The 20,832-nt window shown below is 40.8% G+C and overlaps 1 protein-coding gene across 1 annotated transcript in view; it reads right to left on the bottom strand.

The window, feature by feature from the left end:
- PPA1 (inorganic pyrophosphatase 1) overlaps window positions 1–20,832 on the bottom strand; it is a 63,360-nt gene that overhangs the window by 26,598 nt on the left and 15,930 nt on the right. Inside the window, exons 3-4 of the mRNA XM_075258254.1 lie at window positions 11,781–11,834; window positions 8,883–9,002 (exon numbers count right to left, since the gene is read on the bottom strand). Coding sequence (XP_075114355.1) covers window positions 8,883–9,002; window positions 11,781–11,834 — 174 coding nt within the window. The remainder of the gene's footprint in view (window positions 1–8,882; window positions 9,003–11,780; window positions 11,835–20,832) is intronic.

The following is a 20,832-nucleotide window of genomic DNA, read 5'->3' as shown; positions in this document are numbered from 1 at the left end:
ACTCTACCCTAGCTGCACTTAAAACGTAAATTATAGTACTTGGTTTTGACAAAGTCACTTTAGGTTTCTGGTACATGTCATATTCCATCCACAGACTCTTCCCATACTAAGCTTTTACCTTGTTCTTCCCATTCGAACCTCAATATTGATAATCTTATGGTCATCTGTGTTTGAACCCATTCAAGCTATATATTTCTTGCACACGGATTCCCAAGACTACACTGTCTACTAATAAGTATTTGGACACCCATGCAAATGAAGATGAAGATATCTGTGGTCGTGATGTATGTTACGCCTTCCGCCATTAAATATCATGTAGGAAACAGCATTGGCATTAGTCGCATGCAAGATGCAGGAGTTAGAGAGTTGTCCGATTTCTAGAAAGGGGTAATTGTCGGGTACCACAGCAATGGTCGATCCTTAAGGGACATAGCAAGCAAACTGAATTAAATGAAGTGGAAGATGAATGGTGATTGTAGGAATGTGCCACAAGTCGGCAGACCCCAAAACTGCAACCGTCCAAAATCAGTGAGAGAACTTACCTGTCTTCTCCAAGCCGAATGGAATAAAATACCACTAGCCGTCATACAAGGACTTGTGGAAAGCATGCCCCACAGGGTTGACGCTTTATTTGCCGCTCATGGAGGCTCTACCAACTATTGAATATGAATAAATGTTTTTCTATTCTACCACAGGTGTCAAATACTTATTGGTAGACAGTGTATACAAATCACTAGTTATAAGGAATATCGATTGATTGCCGTAATAGAACTAAGAGTGTTCTATGAATCCATGGCTCCTTGGATGCACCAAATCTTGTCTTTGTAGCAGCTGCCTGGGTTTGGGGACACTCGTCCACATCAGGGAGAGCATGTGCCTACATAGGCAGTACGGAGAATTACAAGTCATTCCTGCTCCGCTAGGGATTATGGGTAAAAAAATATGCAAATCTAATCTCCTGGATGGAATTAGGAGAACAGAGTGCACTCTGTACACCACCCTATAGAGGGCAGCATCCTTAACATCATGAACGACTCAGTTATAAAGTCTTTTAATCATGATGTGGATTTAATTGCCAAATCAGTATTTCTGTCCCAAAAGGAACAGATTCCCAGCTATGCCTGGCACTGGTTGAAATCCTTACATTTACTGTGAAATATTAAACGAATATTTCTCCCATATGTGCTACCCAGTGTTTTGCTATTTAGAAGTACTGCTGCCTTATATGTTCCACATATTATGTGCTACTTGGGGTGTTCCTTCAGAACTAAGTGCCTTGGTACCAAACAGCACTCAGAATAAGAAAGGGTGCTTCCAGGTAAAGGAGGTTCGGGAGCCAGGATCCGTTCTGAAGAATGCCCCAAGAAGCATTTGGGGTTAGTTTTCTGGGCATGGGATCCTTGGAGGGTAAACACAAAAAAAAAAACCCATCAAACTATGAGTAGATACCAGATTCAGTTTTCTTTTTTATATTTTATTGTGCAAAGCCTTCAAAGATTTAAGAAAATAGAGAACTATCAAAACTCTGTTCTACCCAAACTAGTAAAGTTAATTTGTTGTAAATTGGTAGCTTGTCATCGTTTGGACCAAAAAAAACAAAAAAATTAAGTATATTTATTTGGTTTCAATTGGTTTGAACAGAACACGTCAACTAAACCGACTCGAGTTAATTTCTATCGAGAAGCAGGAGAGCCAGGAAATCTAGCTGATAGACACTTCTCCAGTCCAAACATAGGGTGTAAAATAGTCCTTACAAGCATAAGGAACCTTGGACAATAATCTCATGGTTTGTAGATCTGAGTGGAGGTTATTAAACTCCTGCACAGCCATGTTTCATCAGGTATTGAGCAAGTTTTTTTTTTCTTTTTTTTCTCCTCTCTCCTTTTGATAAGCCCTTAATAACCATCTTCTGTTCTCCATCACGCAGCCAGTCTCCTCGCACCTCCACTGCTCCCTAGACAAAGAGCTGTTATTTTGTAAACCAATTTTTTGTATAACCGCATTATACTCCTCACAAAATGAAGACCGCATGACATCTAATATAACACTCCAGTCTAATCTAGAACTTATCACCGCAGGTCAACTGAACAATCATTGGATAAGCAGCTATGAACGCTCAACACCCTCTCGCCTAAACTTGCAAAAAGTCATGGTCCTTTTAACAAGTTTCTCTGGGTCAGTAAAGTAGGATAGATTTGTACTCAGTGCAACAATGGCACAGGTCTACAACAGACAAGCAATTACATTTTTTTTTTTTTTTTTTTTTTTTTAGAATATAGTTTTATTACAATATTTACTTACTGGCTTTACAACCAGTATTATCTTAAAGACTATGCCTGTCATGTTGAGTGTTTGGAGAAATCATTCTGAAACACTTGCTGTTTAGAAATATTTGCCGATATACAGGACTTTCAATCCTTAGGTGTTCTTGCAGGCTGCATGAATGGTGCCTCGGGCTAGTAACAGAACAGAATAAAAGTCCTGGAGCAAAGCAAGTTTCTTGTGACGAGATGAAAAATAATTAATTCTACAGTGTTTTTACTGTCAGATTCTGACATCGGGAAAAGAATTAACAATCTGGCACTTGTCTATGTACCAATAAAGTAGAGTGACATTTGCTTCACTTTCTTCCTGGTGCTATAATAGGATTGCCTATTCACTAGAAAAGCATACCAGTTATTACAATCATATTTTATCGTTTTTTGATTAAACAAATTACTACTTTACTTTTTTTTTTTTTAACCTATATATGTATTCCTTTTTAAAATGGCCAGCTCTGTCCTGGGGAGCCCTTGGAACCAGTACAGGTGGTGGGCGATACTGTCCGTGGTGAGCTCCATGCTGGAGACTAACTCCCATGTACGAGACTGACAGCACTGGGCAGTAATGTCAGTGACCGACTGCTTCACCCAAAGTGTGAGAAGGAACGTTAATGGAGGTCCTTCCTCCCAGCCATGGCCAGGCTGTATAATCTACATCAGGCTAAGCGAAGATCACTCCGCACAGAGAAATAAATGGTCCTGAAGTCTTACTTTTTTAGTTTGTATGACTCCTAGTATCTTCTCCATCTCCTATTCTGAGCTTGTAAGTGGTTTTTTTTTTTGGGGGGGGGGGTGGGGGGGTGTTGGAGTACAATGTGATCCCTATATGGTTTATTGCTCTTTATCAAGATTGAAATGCAGCAGGATTATTTTGAAAATCCATATTCAGGACTAGTTACATATTTCTACTACAAGGAAAAAAAAATTCAACATGAACTTAAGAAATTGTAGCAGACCTTGAGATATGCAGAAAGTTTTGCCTTCACATCCCGATCTACACAGGCACTCGTAACAATCCTCCTCATTACTGTATCCACTTGCCAGTCTTGCAGTAAACCATGAAGGTACATGAATAGTACCGAATATCAGCAGGGAATAAGACGCCAGGGAATTCCTACAGATCTTGTTAAACAATGCTCATATTTTGAAGTCTTTGTATCCGCTGTAAACCTTATCATTAGCTCATCTTTGTGGTTTCAGAATTGTATGTTTTATTGAACAAAGTTTTAACTGCATAAATTGCATGTGCGGGCGCACGTGGGCTCATCTAGAACTAAAGAGAAAATCTATAACAATCTATTCAATAATCATGGCTAAGAATTTGCTACGAGATTACTACTAAGGGTATGTTCACACAGTTTTTTTGTAGGCGGATTTTGACACAGAATCCGCCTGCAAAAATGGCTCCCATTGACGTAGATGGGAGCTGCTCGCTTTTTATTTTTCCACTAGCTAGTAGCCGAAAAAGAGAGATGACCTATCTTTGCCACGGGTTCCTCAGCCGAGTCAGCCGTGGTTCAAGATACGCTCCTATTTAGGCCCATTCATTCGGGATGCCGCGAGGGAACACTGAACATATAGGGTGTTTTTTTTTTTTTTACCTGAGGTTTTAGATTATTGGGAAGTAGGAGTACAAGCCTAACAGAGCCTATTAAAAGATGTGAACCACTAATAAAATGTCTGATATTGGTATATAAAATTATACATTTTGGGAATACACACTGAACTGGATAGAGTTTCTGCTAAATCCATAGATTAAAAAAAAAAAAAAAAAAAAAAAAATTAAAAATATATATTAATGCAGAAAATATTAAATAATGCATTAACAATAAATTGTGTTCTGGGCCTCCGGGCCAAATATTCTTAACTGTTGAATCTCTTAACCAATGTAAAAATAAGATCCTTGCATGCTGAGATTAGAGGAAGAAGCAGTTATTTAGAGACACAGTATTCAGGCCAAATACCCTTAAATATTAATATTCTTCCTTCCAGCATATTATCAGGCTCAGGAACACCTCATATGTATATGATCAGGATTCTCAGAAAAAGCTTGAGCCTTTGACAGTTGCCCATGGCGAGTTCATTTTCAGCAAGAAAACTTCATGCACAAGCTCCAATGTTAGACTGATCCAATGTATAGCCCCATTTAAAATCTACAGTGTATGGAAAATCACTTATTCCATATCTGCTTTCCCCCCCCCCCATATTCTATACTTCTACTTACACAAATGCCGTGGGGTGCCGCTTAACTTACCGCCTCCTTACCTAGGTAGAAAAAGTATGGACCAGTCTCCTCAGAAGTTTAGGTAAAAGGACAGCGCTCACCTGGAGATAGCAGAAAACTTCTTTATTGGACAATACTCAATGCTTTTTGGGCCAATATCGGTCCTTTCACAAGCCCAGCATGCTTCTGGGTCACTGTGGAAGGAATATCTACACTTGAGAAAGGGCTATTATTGGCCCGAAATGCGTTGTGTATTATCCAATAAAGAACTTTTCTGCTATCTCCGTGTGAGCGCTGTCCTTTTGTCTAATCTTCCGAGGAGGCAGGTCCATACTTTTCTACCACTTTGACGTCTTTGTGGTGTATTTCAGCGGCTGCCCTGACACCACACCATCAACTGGTTGTTGCACGCATTTAGGATTGTTGTGATACCTACACAACCCTACCAGGTGAGAAGCCATTTGTCCTTCCTATTAAGGTGGTAATACACGAGGATCTGCTCGGTGCAGTCCTTTCTATTTTCACTCCTTAACTCAAATAGGACATTGATCAACTAAAATTCATCACATCCTTCAATAAGCACAGCTCCACCAATTCTGGCACAGTTAGAATTTCTGTAGTCCCCACCATTCCAGAGCTATCATTTATATTAGTCTCAGCAGAGTTATGCTCTCGGTTGTCCGATGGGTGGTCCTGTGCTGGAGTAGAAAGACAGGGAGCACCCACCTGACGGCAGAGAACATAACTGAGCGGAAACTAAAAACCCTGATTGCTCAGGAATGGCGAGTTCTAGAGAAAAAAAAAAAAAAAAAATCCAACTGTGCCTGAATCAGTGGGGCAGCAAAGAGTTGCTGGACGTAGTGAAAGGTCACCTTTGTGTTACCTGACAATTACTAAAGCATAAGCTGCTGCTTCTCTGAACAGTGTCCACAGGGGTTTAGAGGTCTGTGGTATGGGGGACGACGACACCACGCTGTCATCCATAAACCACATATTGGTATTCTCTCAACCAACGCCTCCTTATACAATGAACACATTCGATAAGCTGCTAAAATTGTGATATGTTAAGTTTACATTTGAGTACTGACTATCCTTCACCACAAAAATTTCTAAAGACTTCCCATACACAGGCTTTATAATGCCAGGGATGAACATACTTGAAAAGCTAGTCCTCGCTAGGAAAGTCGCGATGTATTTCACCACAGGTATAGACTAATACTCCGCCACTGATCCTCAAGTTCACGGTTTTACCAAAATGGTATTCGTTTTAGGGTAAATTAACAGTAATAAAACTCGGCCATTGTCTCCAGTGTCCATATTCTTTAAATAGTAGTAATACATATTCATTTTCATTACTGGATTATATGAGAAATGTAAAATAAGTTCCCAGTGTTCTCCATTAAATACGGAATCTTTTGTTCACAGACAGAACAGACCTTAGGTAAGAATCAATTATCCTTAATCAATTCCTCATTCCATCAAATTCCAATGCATTAAATCCCATAGATTTCTGTAATTATCATGACCCTACAGATACGGAAGTAGACACAAATCTATAATGTAAATCCTTTTAAGGTAAGCAAAATCTAATTGCTACGCCTACTCTGAAAGGATTAACATTAGTAACAATATTACTAGGCTAACATTAGAGAAACGCGGCCATTCATATATCTGGAGGGTAAAATTAATTAGAGAAATTTATAGAATTCAATTCATTAGAACTTGAACTGGGAAACGAAAAGTTAATGGGATTAGTTTAGCTAAAATTGATAGTTCTTTATGTCTGGTGATAAAAGATATACAATGAAAAACACGGAAATTTGTTTAGCATATTAGAAAATTTCAGAAATTAGAACGATTTTTTATTAGTCAGCTGATGACTATGGGACATTGAGAAGACCAATGTAATGGTTGTAGCATTATTGATAGCCCGAATACTGTGACCACTTTTGTAAAACTATGAATAAGTAATGGTGGAATTATATTATCACTCTATAGCCATGATGTAATGGACTGTACAATGCAAAGAGAGGGATTGCGGTCACGGGTCACAAACAGGAGCGCGCTGCAAGTCTAGGATTATGGGCAAGGAGTATTACTGCAAATAAATGCTCTTCTGAACAAGCGTGCAGGAGGACGTGCAGTGTTAGAGGTGTGAACTTGGAGCTCATTCATCCAAATCCCATTTTAATTGTTCTTGAAATGGAGAATAAAGGGACCATTTAATAGAAACATATAGGATTCATGTAAAATATGTTATAAGCTGCGCCTACCCAAGAGAGGTTTCTCTTAAAGCACAAATGATATGCAATCTAATAACGTATAGACGTGACTCATTGTTTATAGGACATTACTTCCCCAGAGTGTGCACCATCATCTTTCTGTGTTTGCATTATCACTGTGCCATGGAGGGCATGAACCCTGTACCATGATATCAATGTGGCCATTATTCCTGTATTGTGTGGGATATTCTATTATTCTTATGTATAAAGGAGACAAAAATATTCACACTTTTCAGTTCTGAACTTGCTGCTTAAGATGGTCATGGTAGAGTACGGCCCCCATGGCAAAACAAGTAGAAGTGGGACACCACTCTGCCATGACCATCTTAAAGGGTTTTTCCCGGGTAGAATTGAAAGGAGTGTTAGTGCAAGTAATGGGTTAATAAGTACACCTATATACCTTTAACAGTGTTTGGAGTGATTTCTGAGAGTCTCTGGCAGCAGCTGGCATCCTCTGGCACTTTTGGGTTATCCACTTCCATCATTATTTGGTTTTACTTCTGGCTGGGACTTTTAGTTCACCAGTCAGTAGTCCTAGTGACTTTAGCCACGCCCCCATGGACGTCAAATGACATGTGAATATGCGCGACCAATCAGAAGGTGCCACGTCATAGGGGACATCCACTGTGAGCGTGGCTTAGCTTTAAAAGGTCCAGCTGACTGCGCTCACCGGCAGACCTACACAGTACCACGTCCTACCACCAAGGGCGTGGGAACTGCAGATTTTACTGTAGAACCTTATCTTCCCTATATCTGTCCTCCTGATGAGCTAGACTTTCAGGTTAACTAGCAAAACTGAGCGTTGAGGAAGCCTTGTGTTTGCTATGCATATATACGCATCTGATTCCTTGTTGTAGCTCAGTCTAAATACATCTACATCAAGAGACTGATCTGCATAGTAGTAGTAGTAGTAGTAGTGGTAGTAGGTAGTGGACACTTGCTAAGGGCTATTTTCTATCCTTATCTGATGGACCTTAGACTGGGAGCAATCCACACATCTCTATAACAATAGCCCCTACCTGGCCCTGGAATCAGCAGTGTAGCGGACACTATAATCCATATAGAGCCATCCAATTTTGGGAAAAAATAAATTTGGGAGTATGTATATGTCCATTAATGTCCATTATATGTCCATTAATGGAGATGGAGTAGGTAGAACCCCAACCCCTATTATATATATAATAGGGGTTGGGGTTCTACCTACTCCATCTCCATTAATGGACATATACTCCCTCACTTGTTTTTAATCACATTTTGGGCACTTGTTTTTTATTTTTATCATACCTAATAAAAGGTTAAGTTTTAGATTTATTCCTTCAGTGAATGTATCTACAATATTGAGTAAATTACCCATCAGTGACTTTATGAACTTGGCTAAATAAAAGTGCAATGTGGGATGTGCACGCTATGTGAGTGACATCACAGGATCCATTCCTTTTTTTTTCTCCCTTACCAGTATGTCTTTGGAGCGTGGGAGGGAACCCACACAAACACGAGGAGAACATACAAACTCCTTGTAGATGTTGCCCTAGGCAGGATTCAAACCCAGGACTCCAGTGCTGCAGTGCTAACCATTGAGTCACCATGCTGCCTACTTTTACTTAATATACACCTTATTACAGTTTGTGTGAACCCTATATTCATTTGTTATAATATATTTTGGCAATAATTTGTTTGCAAGAGGACAGCTCTAGTTTTAAAGGATGGAAATTTCCTAGCCTACACCGTAGACCTTTATGTCAGAGACTGGACAGTGGATCCTTGTGTTTACTGTAATAACAGCCTTTAAGATCTAAAGCAAACAAGTGAACTAGCCACACTGTATTCTAGAAACCTGGGAATAGTAGTTGAAAGTAAATCACTAAGGGCAACAAAACCAAAGATTATAAAAATAGTAGTTTTCTGATTATATGCTTGCATTGGGAATCCTCTGGCACAAATTCTAAGTTCTTAACAGAGTTTACAAGATGCTATATAAAACCGCCACACACGACTTGGCATCATAAATCGTGCTCAGGAGCACAGCCAGTGTTCCAGTTTATCCATGCTTATTACCTGTGGGATGGCTCCATAATTCCATATATAACCCTTGTGAGGGAACACGTTGGCCACGTAACGCAGCTTGCCTTTCTTCACGTCTTGTTTGATGGGATTCAGTGGGTCTTTTGTGGCAATCTGGAAACACAAGCAAAACACAGTTGGTTACTGGAGGCCCAAAGAGAACTCCAGTAGTTAAGGATAGGCTGAAAAGGTCATCTCTGACGTGAGCAACACCTTAGCTCTACAATACATAGCTAAACAAACTGTTAAACTTTGCTTCTGATTGTAGTGATTCTTGTTCTTTAAGAAACACACATTCCAGGAAACCTGAGCATTGCTGCAGGGAATTTACTAGGCAAGTAACGGGCCTTATTGTATTCTTATTCTCCACTTAAGCAGCGTTCACACTACCGCCGCTGTCCACCCCGGAGTTTCCGTCGTAAACCCTGGGGAAACTGGACAGGGGACAGCTTGTCGGCGGTCAGCTCTAAAACCTAGCCTTAGATTAACCCCTTATAAAGGGTTAGTCACCTGTTAAAAACAAGTGGCCCATCTTTAAGATTTGCAGGGGTACTGACAGTAAGAACCCTGCATGTCAGCTGTTCCTTGGGGTAGACAGCTCATTGGAACAGTTTACAGTACAGGTACGCTCTGTACTTGGACACTGCTGCAGTGATAAACGGCACTACAACTACTGGACATTGCTGCAAGTCTGATAACTATGGGTACTAACACTATAGTGTTCAACATGTAAGCAATGAAACAATGCTGGGGGGGCTGTACACTCTGGCATGGGGAATCTAAAGGGATCACAACAGTCTGATCCCATCTTAAAACTAGGCCATGAGTTTATAAGAGGTTTTACATTCTGTAGCATGCATACTCCCAGAAGAGAATACCCCTACATAAACTGCTTTTGGCTTTAAATCCAGCCACATGATATTTCTAGCACAGCCAACCAAATTTTGTGGGGTCTACCTAATGCCTCTAATGGGCCCCGGACAACAGATTGCATGAAAATCCAAAGAATTACAAGTCTATTACTATTACAAGTCTAAAGTCGCATCAGTTATCATATACATTAGATTTATATTTGGTGATCCTTCTGATGTATGACCAGCTTTAGACTATATAAAACAGCAAGGATATTGTGTAGTGCAGGGGGTCGGCAACCTCTGGCAGGCGTGCCAAGAATGGCACTCCTGGCATATTTTACTGGCACGCCAGCAGCACGTGAACTGCAAGAATTACATGAAGTCAGAGTGTCCCTTCAGTGCTCTGCTAGAGCTGAGGTATAGGACACTCCCCCTACTCTCACTGCCCTCCAATGAGAGGGGTGATTGCTGTATTTCCACAATGCGGGGGCCTCAGCCTTAGGCTAAGGCCCCACATTGCGGAAACATAGCTTTTTTTTGTGGGAGGATTGGAAACAACAAGCATTCATCTGGTGTACAGGGAACATTAACACACAAGATGTATACAGAGTATTTGTAACCTCAGTATAATTATAAGGTCTATATAGTCTAATACCATATAACCAAGGACAGTCTTTGTGAGATGGCCCGTTAGTATTTTTATACTTGTTAAAGTTTTTTTTTTTTTATTTGACAAAGAACCAATTGATTCCAAATACTAATGAAATCTATTCAAATAATCATAAGAGGTACCAAAGGGAATACATATATAGAACGGTTAAAATATAACCTTTAATAAATATATTAATATCAAAAAACAATGAGCATGCCACCCGACATGCATGTTTCATCAGGAAACGTTACACAATCCTGAATCATCAGGGGTTAATGGCTACAAGAATGCTCAAAAAAAGTGACCCAGCCCTGTCTAGGCAAATGGTCTGGCTTTCACACTCACATGCCAAACAGACTCCAAACCATACATCCCACCTGGTACTGGGGGGGGGGGGGGGGGGGAGAGAAAGATAAGTCAGCATGGGAGAAAACCACCAAAGGTATAGGAAAAGGTTAGCGGTGTCCCAAGGTACTGGGAATACACCACATACACCCAAATGTCATAGCCCTGATGAAACATGCATGTCGGGTGGCATGCTCATTGTTTTTAACTTTTGAGTGTCTTCTATTCAGTTATCATATAGTGGTTCTATTATATAGGGTGAGGTTCCAGTCAGACCATTCACCAATAGGGGATTGGTTCTGAGATAGGTCATTAGGGACATATAGGTACATTCCTGTGTGGTATGTGTGTGAAAATGACCACCCCTGACCTCTGTACTTACTACCTCTATACCCCTTACCACCACTATTCACCTTTGAATAACTGATTTTTGTACCAAATTATGTGCTGTTACCATTAGCAACTTCCAGTTATTTACCGGTATCACATCATTCATCATCTATCCTCTGAATGGCGAGTGTAACTTGGTTATATTTTCTGGAGGCTGCCATGCCTGTGTAATTTGACATTGTTGCAGTATATATTGGTATTGACACATTCTTGTATGTGCTTTGTGTGTCTACACTTTTTTGATATTAATATATTTATTAAAGGTTATATTTTAACCGTTCTATATATCTATTCCCTTTGGTACCTTTTATTTGACAAAGCAATCACACGATGTGTTTCAAGGTACGTCACCCCTTTATCAAGTGTGTATAGCAACAGCATAAAAACAGCGCACTTGCATGTTTACACTCGCCATTGGGTGCTACACTATGTGCCGCTCGGTACGGTCTGTGTTTTGTTTAAGCATTCTGAAATACTAAACGCACTTCCAATGTAGGCCTGTATATGTAGTTCATGCTAATGGTTTACTAGCAATTGGTCACCAGGGATTGGCTAGGTTGTTCAAAACTATGTTCAAGTTTACGCCTTGTGACTTCTACAAAGTAAGGTAGACCACTTTGTGCGGTGATAGAATACGGTTTGTAGTTTTACCTCCATTTTTGCATTAGTCCATCTTGGCACTTCGACAACCATGTTAAAAATGCCCTGCAAGAAAGAAATACATGATTTCAGAAGACATCACAGATCAGATCATTTTCTTTACCGTACCTGGAGGGAACAAACTAACGCGTCTTGTATTGCTTGATACACACATGCCTTCACAATGTTAATGAGTGTATCAAAGTCTTCTCGATAGAGGGAAACCCATTGTATTCACCTACAGTGCTTTTTATTTAATGCAGGCCAACAAATACATTACCATTAAAAACGTAACTCCATAAAGTCTTGATTCATCTCATTTTAACATTATCTGCACATCACCTTCTGCATTTCAGTTTGGCCCAGAGAATCAGATATGTGAACCAGTCGGAAGGAAACCCTTACATCTAATCACATTTCTGTACTTGTCATTGGAGCACATCAAACCATCAAAATAATTGCCTTGGTCTGTCATTCTCGGACGTTTAAGAAAGTCTTCGAAAAAGTGCAGAAACATGCGAACGTGTAGCAACTTTTTAAGATCTGTCTCCTATTAGGAGGACAAAATACGATACATGGAGTACTCTTTGTACTCTACAAACTGTTCTAATGAAGTTTATAGGGGGTTGTCCAACCTGTGGTCATCAATATGACCATAGCGGAGGCCCAGTACCCAGCCCAGCAGTTATTTGCACAATGTCTGAAGATGAAAACAGATGTGTCTGTACACAGTCTAGTGGCTGTGCTGAGCTACTGCAGTATGGTGCACCCATTAGGCTACTTTTGGTTTTCTGGTCAACAGATTGGTGGTGGTGCTGGGTGTCAAACCTCCACTATTTTCATATTGGTGACACATTGGAGTGTAGGTGTAACATGGAGACGCCCCAATACTAATTTTATCTACTGTATATACTCGAGTATAAGCCGACCCGAGTATAAGCCGAGGCCCCTAATTTTACCACAAAAAAAAACCAAAAAAAACCCTGGCTTGACTCGAGTTATGCCTAGGGGGAAATGCAGCAGCTACTAGAAAATTTCAAAGATTAAAATGGTCGGAGTTTTTTGGGTGCAGTAGTTGCTGGGAAAGGGGAGGGGGTGTTTTGGTTGTCTGTCTGCCCCTTCCCTGAGCTTGAGGACTGTTTTTTTTTCTTCCCCCACTTGGAATTCATTCTGGCTGAATTTAGGGTATCTGCAGTGCTCCTATTAACCCCTTCCCGATGGAACAGGAGCACTGCAGATACCCTATATTCAGTAGACCGGGCACTTTCACACACAGGAATACCTAATGTGTTTGTGTTTCACAGTCATTTTCTACTTTTGTATGTATTCTAGGGAAAGGAGGGATGTAGAACATTTACTTTATTTTTTTTTCTTTCACTATTTTATGGCAGATTCTATACATTAGACCTCCCTAAAAAAAAAAAAAAAAAAAAAAAAAATAAATAAAAATTTTTTTTTGCTTGACTCTAGTATAAGCCGAGGGGGGCTTTTTCAGCACAAAAACTGTGCTGAAAAATTCGGCTTCTACTCGAGTATATACGGTATATAGTATTGTATTCAGCAGCTTGTTTTGCTCCTTCCAGGTAACATGGACAGCATTGGGAACATTTAGGACACCAAACCCAACTGCAGTCAACAACTGCGTTACACTTCCTTCCTTAATAACATTTATCAGTGAGATTTCATGCTTGCTCCACAGGAAAATAAAAGCTTTATGAAGTCAAGAGATCCCTTAATTTGTTGAACTCATAGCTTAGAAAACGGCAGCAGATGGGCTTATTCTAATGAGTTTATCGCACGCCGCACTGATGGCTGCCCAGGGCAATTTACAGGTGAACAAGCCTGTGAAATCTTATCACTGTACGGCAGAAACTGCAGCAAGACATTGAAAAAAATGGATTTAAATCTAAATGTTGCTGGAAGAGAAAAAGCATGAAGTCAATTATATTTAATTGTACTCAAATTCTGACAGAGATCCGATAAATAAGGGTTGTACGATATGTTTGTTTATTCATACAGCAAAAACATTGGAAATGTAAAGGTGGGCAGCTGGGAACACTTAGGGGGAAGAAAATCTGATAGTAATTGGGGGCATGGAAACTAATTTTAGGGATACAAACTAATACGAGAGGAATCAAAAGTAAGTTTGCGCAAAAAAAAAAAAAAAAAAAAAAATTTTTTAAAGGAATACTTGTCTACACCCAGTGCTTTGTTCTACCACTGTTCCTTTAGCTGCTGGTCTTGGCCAAACCAGAAGTAGTGAAGCTCTCATGGTCTCAGGTGTTGCAAGTTCAATAATGGCGATTTATCAACAGGGACCCGCAATGGTTCCTGTCCAGCTGGAACCCACAGCAGAGAAGAGTAGGTTTTGTTGTTTTTTTTTTTGACCCCACAGCTTTACAATTGCAGTTTACATGCCATCTGGTTAATGTTGCCATTTTAACTTTTTAAATGCCACTATAGTATATACTAATGGAAAGACTGTGCCCCAGTTAGATACCGCAATGTTTTATTTCTATCTTCAATGTCTTCTATTGAGTGGCTGCTACAGACTTGCAACTCACCATTATAGGTTAGATGTTAGCACTTAAGATATCGGTGCCGGATAGAATTACTGCAGGTAGGAGGTCACTGGTTAGCTTTAGTGGAATATGGAGGGAATGCTCATAGGGAATAAAGATTTTAGCATTCTGATGTATAATGATGCACTGGAGCCATAGTGAGACATTGGCAAGATCATACAGGGTAAAGGTCATCACATATAAGGGAATGTTTTGGTGCCACAAGGGCATTTAGGCAATGCAGAATGGCATAGAAGGTGTGGAAGAACAATAGACAGTCATCTAGTAGGATTAAGAGGCAGTAGTATTAAAGGGTTGTATGGGATTTAGGCTTTTAAAGGCCATAAACAGCCAATTCATAAAGGAGTTAATAGGAGGCCCTCAAACATTTGCCTCCATGACCTGTATAGTGACTGAGCTCCAGTACAGCAGATCAACCCCCCTTGACTTCAATGAAAGCTAAGCTTTCGTCCAAGTACCCAGACACTACACAAGGGAATAGAGCCTTTTGCCATTTATGGCCCCATATTCATAGTACAGATGCAGGAGCAGTCCTTTACAGCCAACTGGTGTCCCCTATGGATAGGCCACAAAAACCTATATCAAGGACAACCTCTTTAAAGGGTATCACCCTAAGGCTCCATTAGGCTCCCAGAGAAATGTAGAGGTTCCAATCTGCTGTGTAGTCATGAAACCATCCAGCTAGTGAAATATGCACTTTTTGATCACAAGTCTACATGCCAATATCCAAATGTAAAGAGTACAAAGTCAGAAGTGGGCAGGAAACCGTAACTGAATTTGTGGCACGAAAAACACCCCCCACACATGATCTGAATGGCGCCCTACCCAAATTGTATTCTGGACATTTATGGAATTAGAACAGAATATAAAACAATGTTAACCTTTCCTTTTCATCTGACCACCATCACCCAGCTAAACATAGAAGTTATATATTGTCATTCAACATTACCAAATGACAATTACTGGACCGCCAAGGGTGACATTATTCCCTTCACTGCTTATTACCTTCAATGTTCATGGTCATTAATTTCTTCTTGCCAGTAATACTGTATGTTCAGCATAGATTCCAAGCAAAAATGTGTCAAATTGTGAATTATTAAGTGATTAGAAGGACACCCTCTCTGTATTCCGACAGCTGCACATTGCCAATGTCACATTACACACAAAAAAAAAAAAAAAAAAAAAGCGATGATGCCAAAGGTACAACATTGACGCATTGTACAAGGGCTGCTGATTTTCTGCTCTTATCTTAGGCCACCACTAGTATTATCTGACCTTAAAGTTTACTAATCCACCATGACTCATGATGTGCTAAAAAGGTATTGAGGGCAGTGAATGGAATTGCTATACAGGTAGTCCTCGACTTACGACGTTGATCCGTTCTTGCGCGGCGTCATAAACCGAATTTCGACGCAAGTCGGAAACCTACCATACCGACGCCGCGTTGGAACGGATCAACGTGATTTAGTGTGCAGCGGCTCGGAACTACCCCCCCCCCCCCCTTTAAAATAAAACCCTGAAACAGAATGTGAAACTTAACGAACGGTGCAGGGTGGGCAGGCATTCAGGCCTCCTCTTCCTCCGATGTTGCGTCCTCCTCCTCCGGCGCTCGCGAACTGATAATGGCCTGGGCGCATGCGCAGTAGCCGTAGTAGAAGCATTATGATACTGCGCATGCGCCCAGGCCATTATCAGTTCGCGAGCGCCGGAGGAAGTGGTCAGGACATCGGAGGAAGAGGAGGCCTGAATGCCCGCCCGCCCACCCTGAACCATTCGGTGAGTTTCACATTCTGTTTCAGGGTTTTATTTTACAAGCTCACTTGTAACAGCAAGCTGCCAGCTCTCTTCCGATGAGCAAGGACGAGCCTGCTGCAGAACCAGCATTGATTTGCCGCTGGCTAGTCCTTGCTAGCTGGGAGTGCTGGCAGTTTTCTGTTACAAGGGAGCTCTCATCTCTAGTCGTAACCACGAAACGTCGTAACTCGAGACTGTCGTAACCCGAGGACTACCTGTACTTACTACAGCATTGCAAACAGATTGTAGACTGGGGGGGGGGGGGACTACAAAATTCAATGTTTCATTCTTAATCTGCAACATTGTCTTTTTGCACAGTTGAATCCTACACTACATTGAGCAGTCCCAATTTATTCTTAGGTTATAAATAACCTTAATTTTACAGACATGGGTAATTGACTGTACCACGATTAAATTGGCAAAGGCTTAAACTGAAGGACAGAATCTAAGGCAGTTCCCAGAACCCCTTGATCCGTTGGATGCCAGGACATTAGAATAGCTTATCTCAAATCCGTAGTTATTGAAAGTGAAGTTGTGGCCAAAAAGACTAGAAGCAGAAAGCAAAATTATACAAAAATTGTACTCCCTTACAGATTTCCCTCTGGATCTTAGGCTGACCAGTACAGTATTCCTGCTGTTTCCTTGCCCAGCCAGACCCACAGGAAATACCTTCCTCCATTAACAGTTAGGGGAGCAGGTTTCTCCCCCTAGGTTTTTTTTTTTTTTTTTTTTTTTTTTTTTTTTAAATGAACAGGGCCAAGGAGCAGAAAGCAGAATGGACCCAGATCATGTCAAAAGGGAAACTGAAGAACGTAACTTCAGTGGTTAAGCATTGCATTTGCTTTGTGACTGCTTAAGTCACGATGCTTATATTTTGAAGACCCTGGTCCTTTTATTAAAGGGATTCTATCATTAAAAGTTTAAATAAAAGACTGTAGGAATGGCCTTTGTAATGGCTCTTCATCTCTTACCTTTATTTTACAGGTCCTCCCCGCCATTTTCATATTACGGTATTCATTTTTTAATTCTTTATGCTCAGAGCACAGCGTCATCATCACTCCCAGCACCGCCTCTGTCTTCTCTTCCTGATGCCTCCATTGAGTTTCTCCTCCTCTTCACTGCTTCAGCCGCCAAGTGGCACTTTGGAAATCCCACGCATGCGTAGTTGGCTCTGCCACTTGTGTTTCTCCTCCTCTTCACTGTGAACCTAAGTGGCAGAGCCAACCACACATGCGCGGTATTTCGATTCCTGAAGTGCCACTCTGTGTCTGAAGCAGTGAAGGGGAGGAGAGACACAACGGAGGCATCGGGAAAAGAAGATTGAGGTGGTGACGACAACGCTGTGCTCTCGGAGCATAAAGAATAAAAGATTAATAATTTAAAAATGGCGGCGAGAACCTGCAAAACAAAGCAAGATATTAATAGCCTTAAGAAAGGTTATTCCTACGTGATTTTAGTTTCAAGGACCTGGCTGTGAGAAGAGCATGTATGTTTGTCCACCAGGACTCAGCACAGTAGTTGGACATGCACATTGCTTTGGCCACCAGCTGGTGCTATGAAGATAGAAAACGCTTAATGCATGATTTATACAATTAATATTTATAACGCTAAAATGAGAACAGGATCCGCAAGGTCCCCTGAATGCACTTCTATGAGATTGATGGAATAGTAAAAGTCCCATACATGTAAATAGAGTGGTGGCTACAAGTGTACATGACCACCACATTCACAATTCCCATTCTCCTTCTTACTATGGTCAGACTTCTATTTGTCTATTGGGAACAAAATCTTTACTGTTGAGACAAACCCTTTAAAGCACTGTAGTGGAATAGCCCAGTTGTCAGTGAAGGAGACGTTTGTAAGGTGATGGGCAGCACGGTGGCTCAGTGGTTAGCACTGCAGCACTGGAGTCCTGGGTTCAAATCCTTCCAAGGGCAAAATCTGCAAGGAGTTTGTACGTTCTCCCAGTGTTTGCGTGGGTTTCCTCCAGGTACTTCGGTTTCCTCCCACACTCCAAAGACATACTGATAGGGAATATAGATTGTGAGCCCTATATGGGACAGTGACTGTCAATGACTGTAAAGCGCTGCAGAATATGATGGCGCTATATAAGCATAATAAATAAAATAAAAATAAATAAGGTAGATGCCAAACTGTTCCCCCATGTTATGTTCCTTTATGCTACTCTCCTATTTAGCAGAACAGAAGGACCAGAGATTTATCCCTCTGCTTCAGAGAGAAGACCCTTTTAAGAGACAAATTAGCGGCCTTGGTACATGTGCACATTTCCAGAAGATCAGGATCACTTTTTAATAGACTTTTCAATGTACTTTGTAATTCAAAGTACTGAGATGTACAAAGACAGCCAGCATTTCAGTGAAGTCTCTGAAGTATATTAAAGCTGGAGAACCATTCTCTAAGGCGGCTGAAAACAAATAGAGTTTACTCTTACAGAGATCACGACAGTAAAACCAGTTTCGTTCCTATCTTTTGACTTTACAAGCTGACAAATCAAAGTCCAGGTTTATCGGAGAAAAAAACAAAAAAAAACCTGCCACCTCATACCTTGTTTGATTTATGGTCAGAGATCGATAGTAATCTTGATTTCTCGTGTGGACACATGGAAGTGTCTGTTCTTTAAAAAGGAAAGTCCACCTGAAAAAAAAAAAGTGCCGTATAACGAAACCCTAAACCTAGAAATGATGGATTGCAGTAAACAAGAGCTATATAGAGCTCTCCATCAGTCTGCATTTTTTTTTTTTTTTTTTTGCATGTTCATGAAATGGTTAATATCCGTGAGGGCAACACGGTGGCTCAGTGGCTCAGTGGTTAGCACTGGGTTCAATGGAGTCCTGGGTTCCAATCCTGCCAAGGACAACATTGGCAAGGAATTTGTATTTTCTCCCCGTGTTTGCGTGGATTTCCTCCCACACTCCAAAGACATACTGATAGGGAAAATGTACATTGTGAGCTCTATATGGACTCAATCTACAAAAAAAAAACAAAAAAAAAAACTTAGCAATATTTATAGATGTCAAGTATTTATTTGAATTGTGTTTGCGCCATTAATAATACACGGAATTGTTTCATATGGTTTTGGTTTTCTATTACGCACTGTTATTTACACTAATGTGCCTTTTATTCCAGGATAAAACCTTCCAGGGCAAAACCAGAAGCAAGATCCCCCCTATCCTAGTGGTATTTACCAAAGAATGTTCTGGCAGGGAGGCGGGGCTTGACTGATATCCAGGGTCCAGCTAGAAAGTTTATACGCTTGCATTTTGAGACCTACATTCCAAAGTTCGGCCTTGTAAAATAAGAACTGAAGACCTGCACTTGTATTATAGAGGAAATAGTAAAGGTTTTGCATCTCAATACTGATTGAAAGAAAACCGGAGAATTGGGGAACTTACAAAAACTCTGTTCCAGGTCAGAAAGCCAATTACTGGACCCCTGCATTATAAGACTGCGCACCTCCATCTTACCCAAGAATGTTCTGCAGCTTGCTACAGCGTAAAGAAAGCAGAAATTACTTGTCCAACTTTACCTCAATCTCACGCCTACTAACTTGTACTCTAAGGCAGAACTTTTTGGATCGGATTTTGACGTGGGAAGCCACCTCAGAATCTGGTCCAAAAAGCACCTCCCACGGGTAGCCGCACCTGTCGCGGATTCTGACAGTCGCAGCATTTCACTCTGGATTAGGCCCAAATGAATGGACCAAGTCGGGAGGGAGCGTCACAACCTGCCAGCATGAAGAAAGGGCAGGTCGCTTCTTTTATCCGTGAGTGTTTTTTTTAAGTCAATCGGAGGCAGGTTTGAGAGCCGGATTTTGACGCAAAGTCCGTGTCAAAATCTATCCAAAAAACCCCGTGTGAACCCAGCCTAAGGTTACGTGTACATGGCAAAGACTGAAACCGAGACAGACTAAGTCAGTTTCCAGATCCCTTAGGCCTCATGCCCAATATGAGTGTTCTGGCAGAGTGGGTGCCAATTTTTTTGGCTGAACCAGCCACTGGTGACCAGCCTCAGTCTTTGATTTCCAGGCAAGAAGCCGAGAGCATCATAAACCCAGTGTCAGAAGGGAAACAGAACGTCATTTAGGTGGTAAGCATTGCGTTTGTCATAGGCAATATTTTAATAGACTCCCTCAACTGGATTTTCATTATTATAATTATTCCTATTTTTTGGCAAATTGTAAATCTGGACAAACCCTTTTGGGTATTCTACCTTAAAGTCATCTTTTATGTCCTCCTAAAATAAAAAGACCTAACAGTATTTGCGTGACACATGAGACGTTCGGGTACCTAGCCACTGCGATCTTTAAAAGTTCTCTTTACATTCCAATCTTTCATTTGCAGACAATTGATCCAGCTAATGCCTGATGTGCCCTTCACGACTGGACGTTGAGCCATCCAGTTACCCCATGCAGATCCTTTTCTGTGAACGTTTCTGCACTCTTTGTGAATGCCAATTCCATCAGACTCCCTAGCTGCCGCACTATTATTTCTCTCTGTATGGACAGTGACATTTACATCCACGGATTTATGCTCATTTGAAGGAAAGATTAAATAAAACAAATCTCACAGCACGAGACAAAAGTACACACACGCGTTGCGAAGCAAACAGTTGCACATGAAACCCGTAGAGATTTTTCTGTATACTGTTACTTGATACTTTAATAAAAA

The sequence above is a fragment of the Leptodactylus fuscus genome, chromosome 10, assembly GCF_031893055.1.
Source record: "Leptodactylus fuscus isolate aLepFus1 chromosome 10, aLepFus1.hap2, whole genome shotgun sequence".
Taxonomy (NCBI): Eukaryota; Metazoa; Chordata; class Amphibia; order Anura; family Leptodactylidae; genus Leptodactylus; species Leptodactylus fuscus.
The sequence above is the reverse complement of the archived record's forward strand: the minus strand, read 5'-3'. Positions and strand labels throughout refer to the sequence as shown.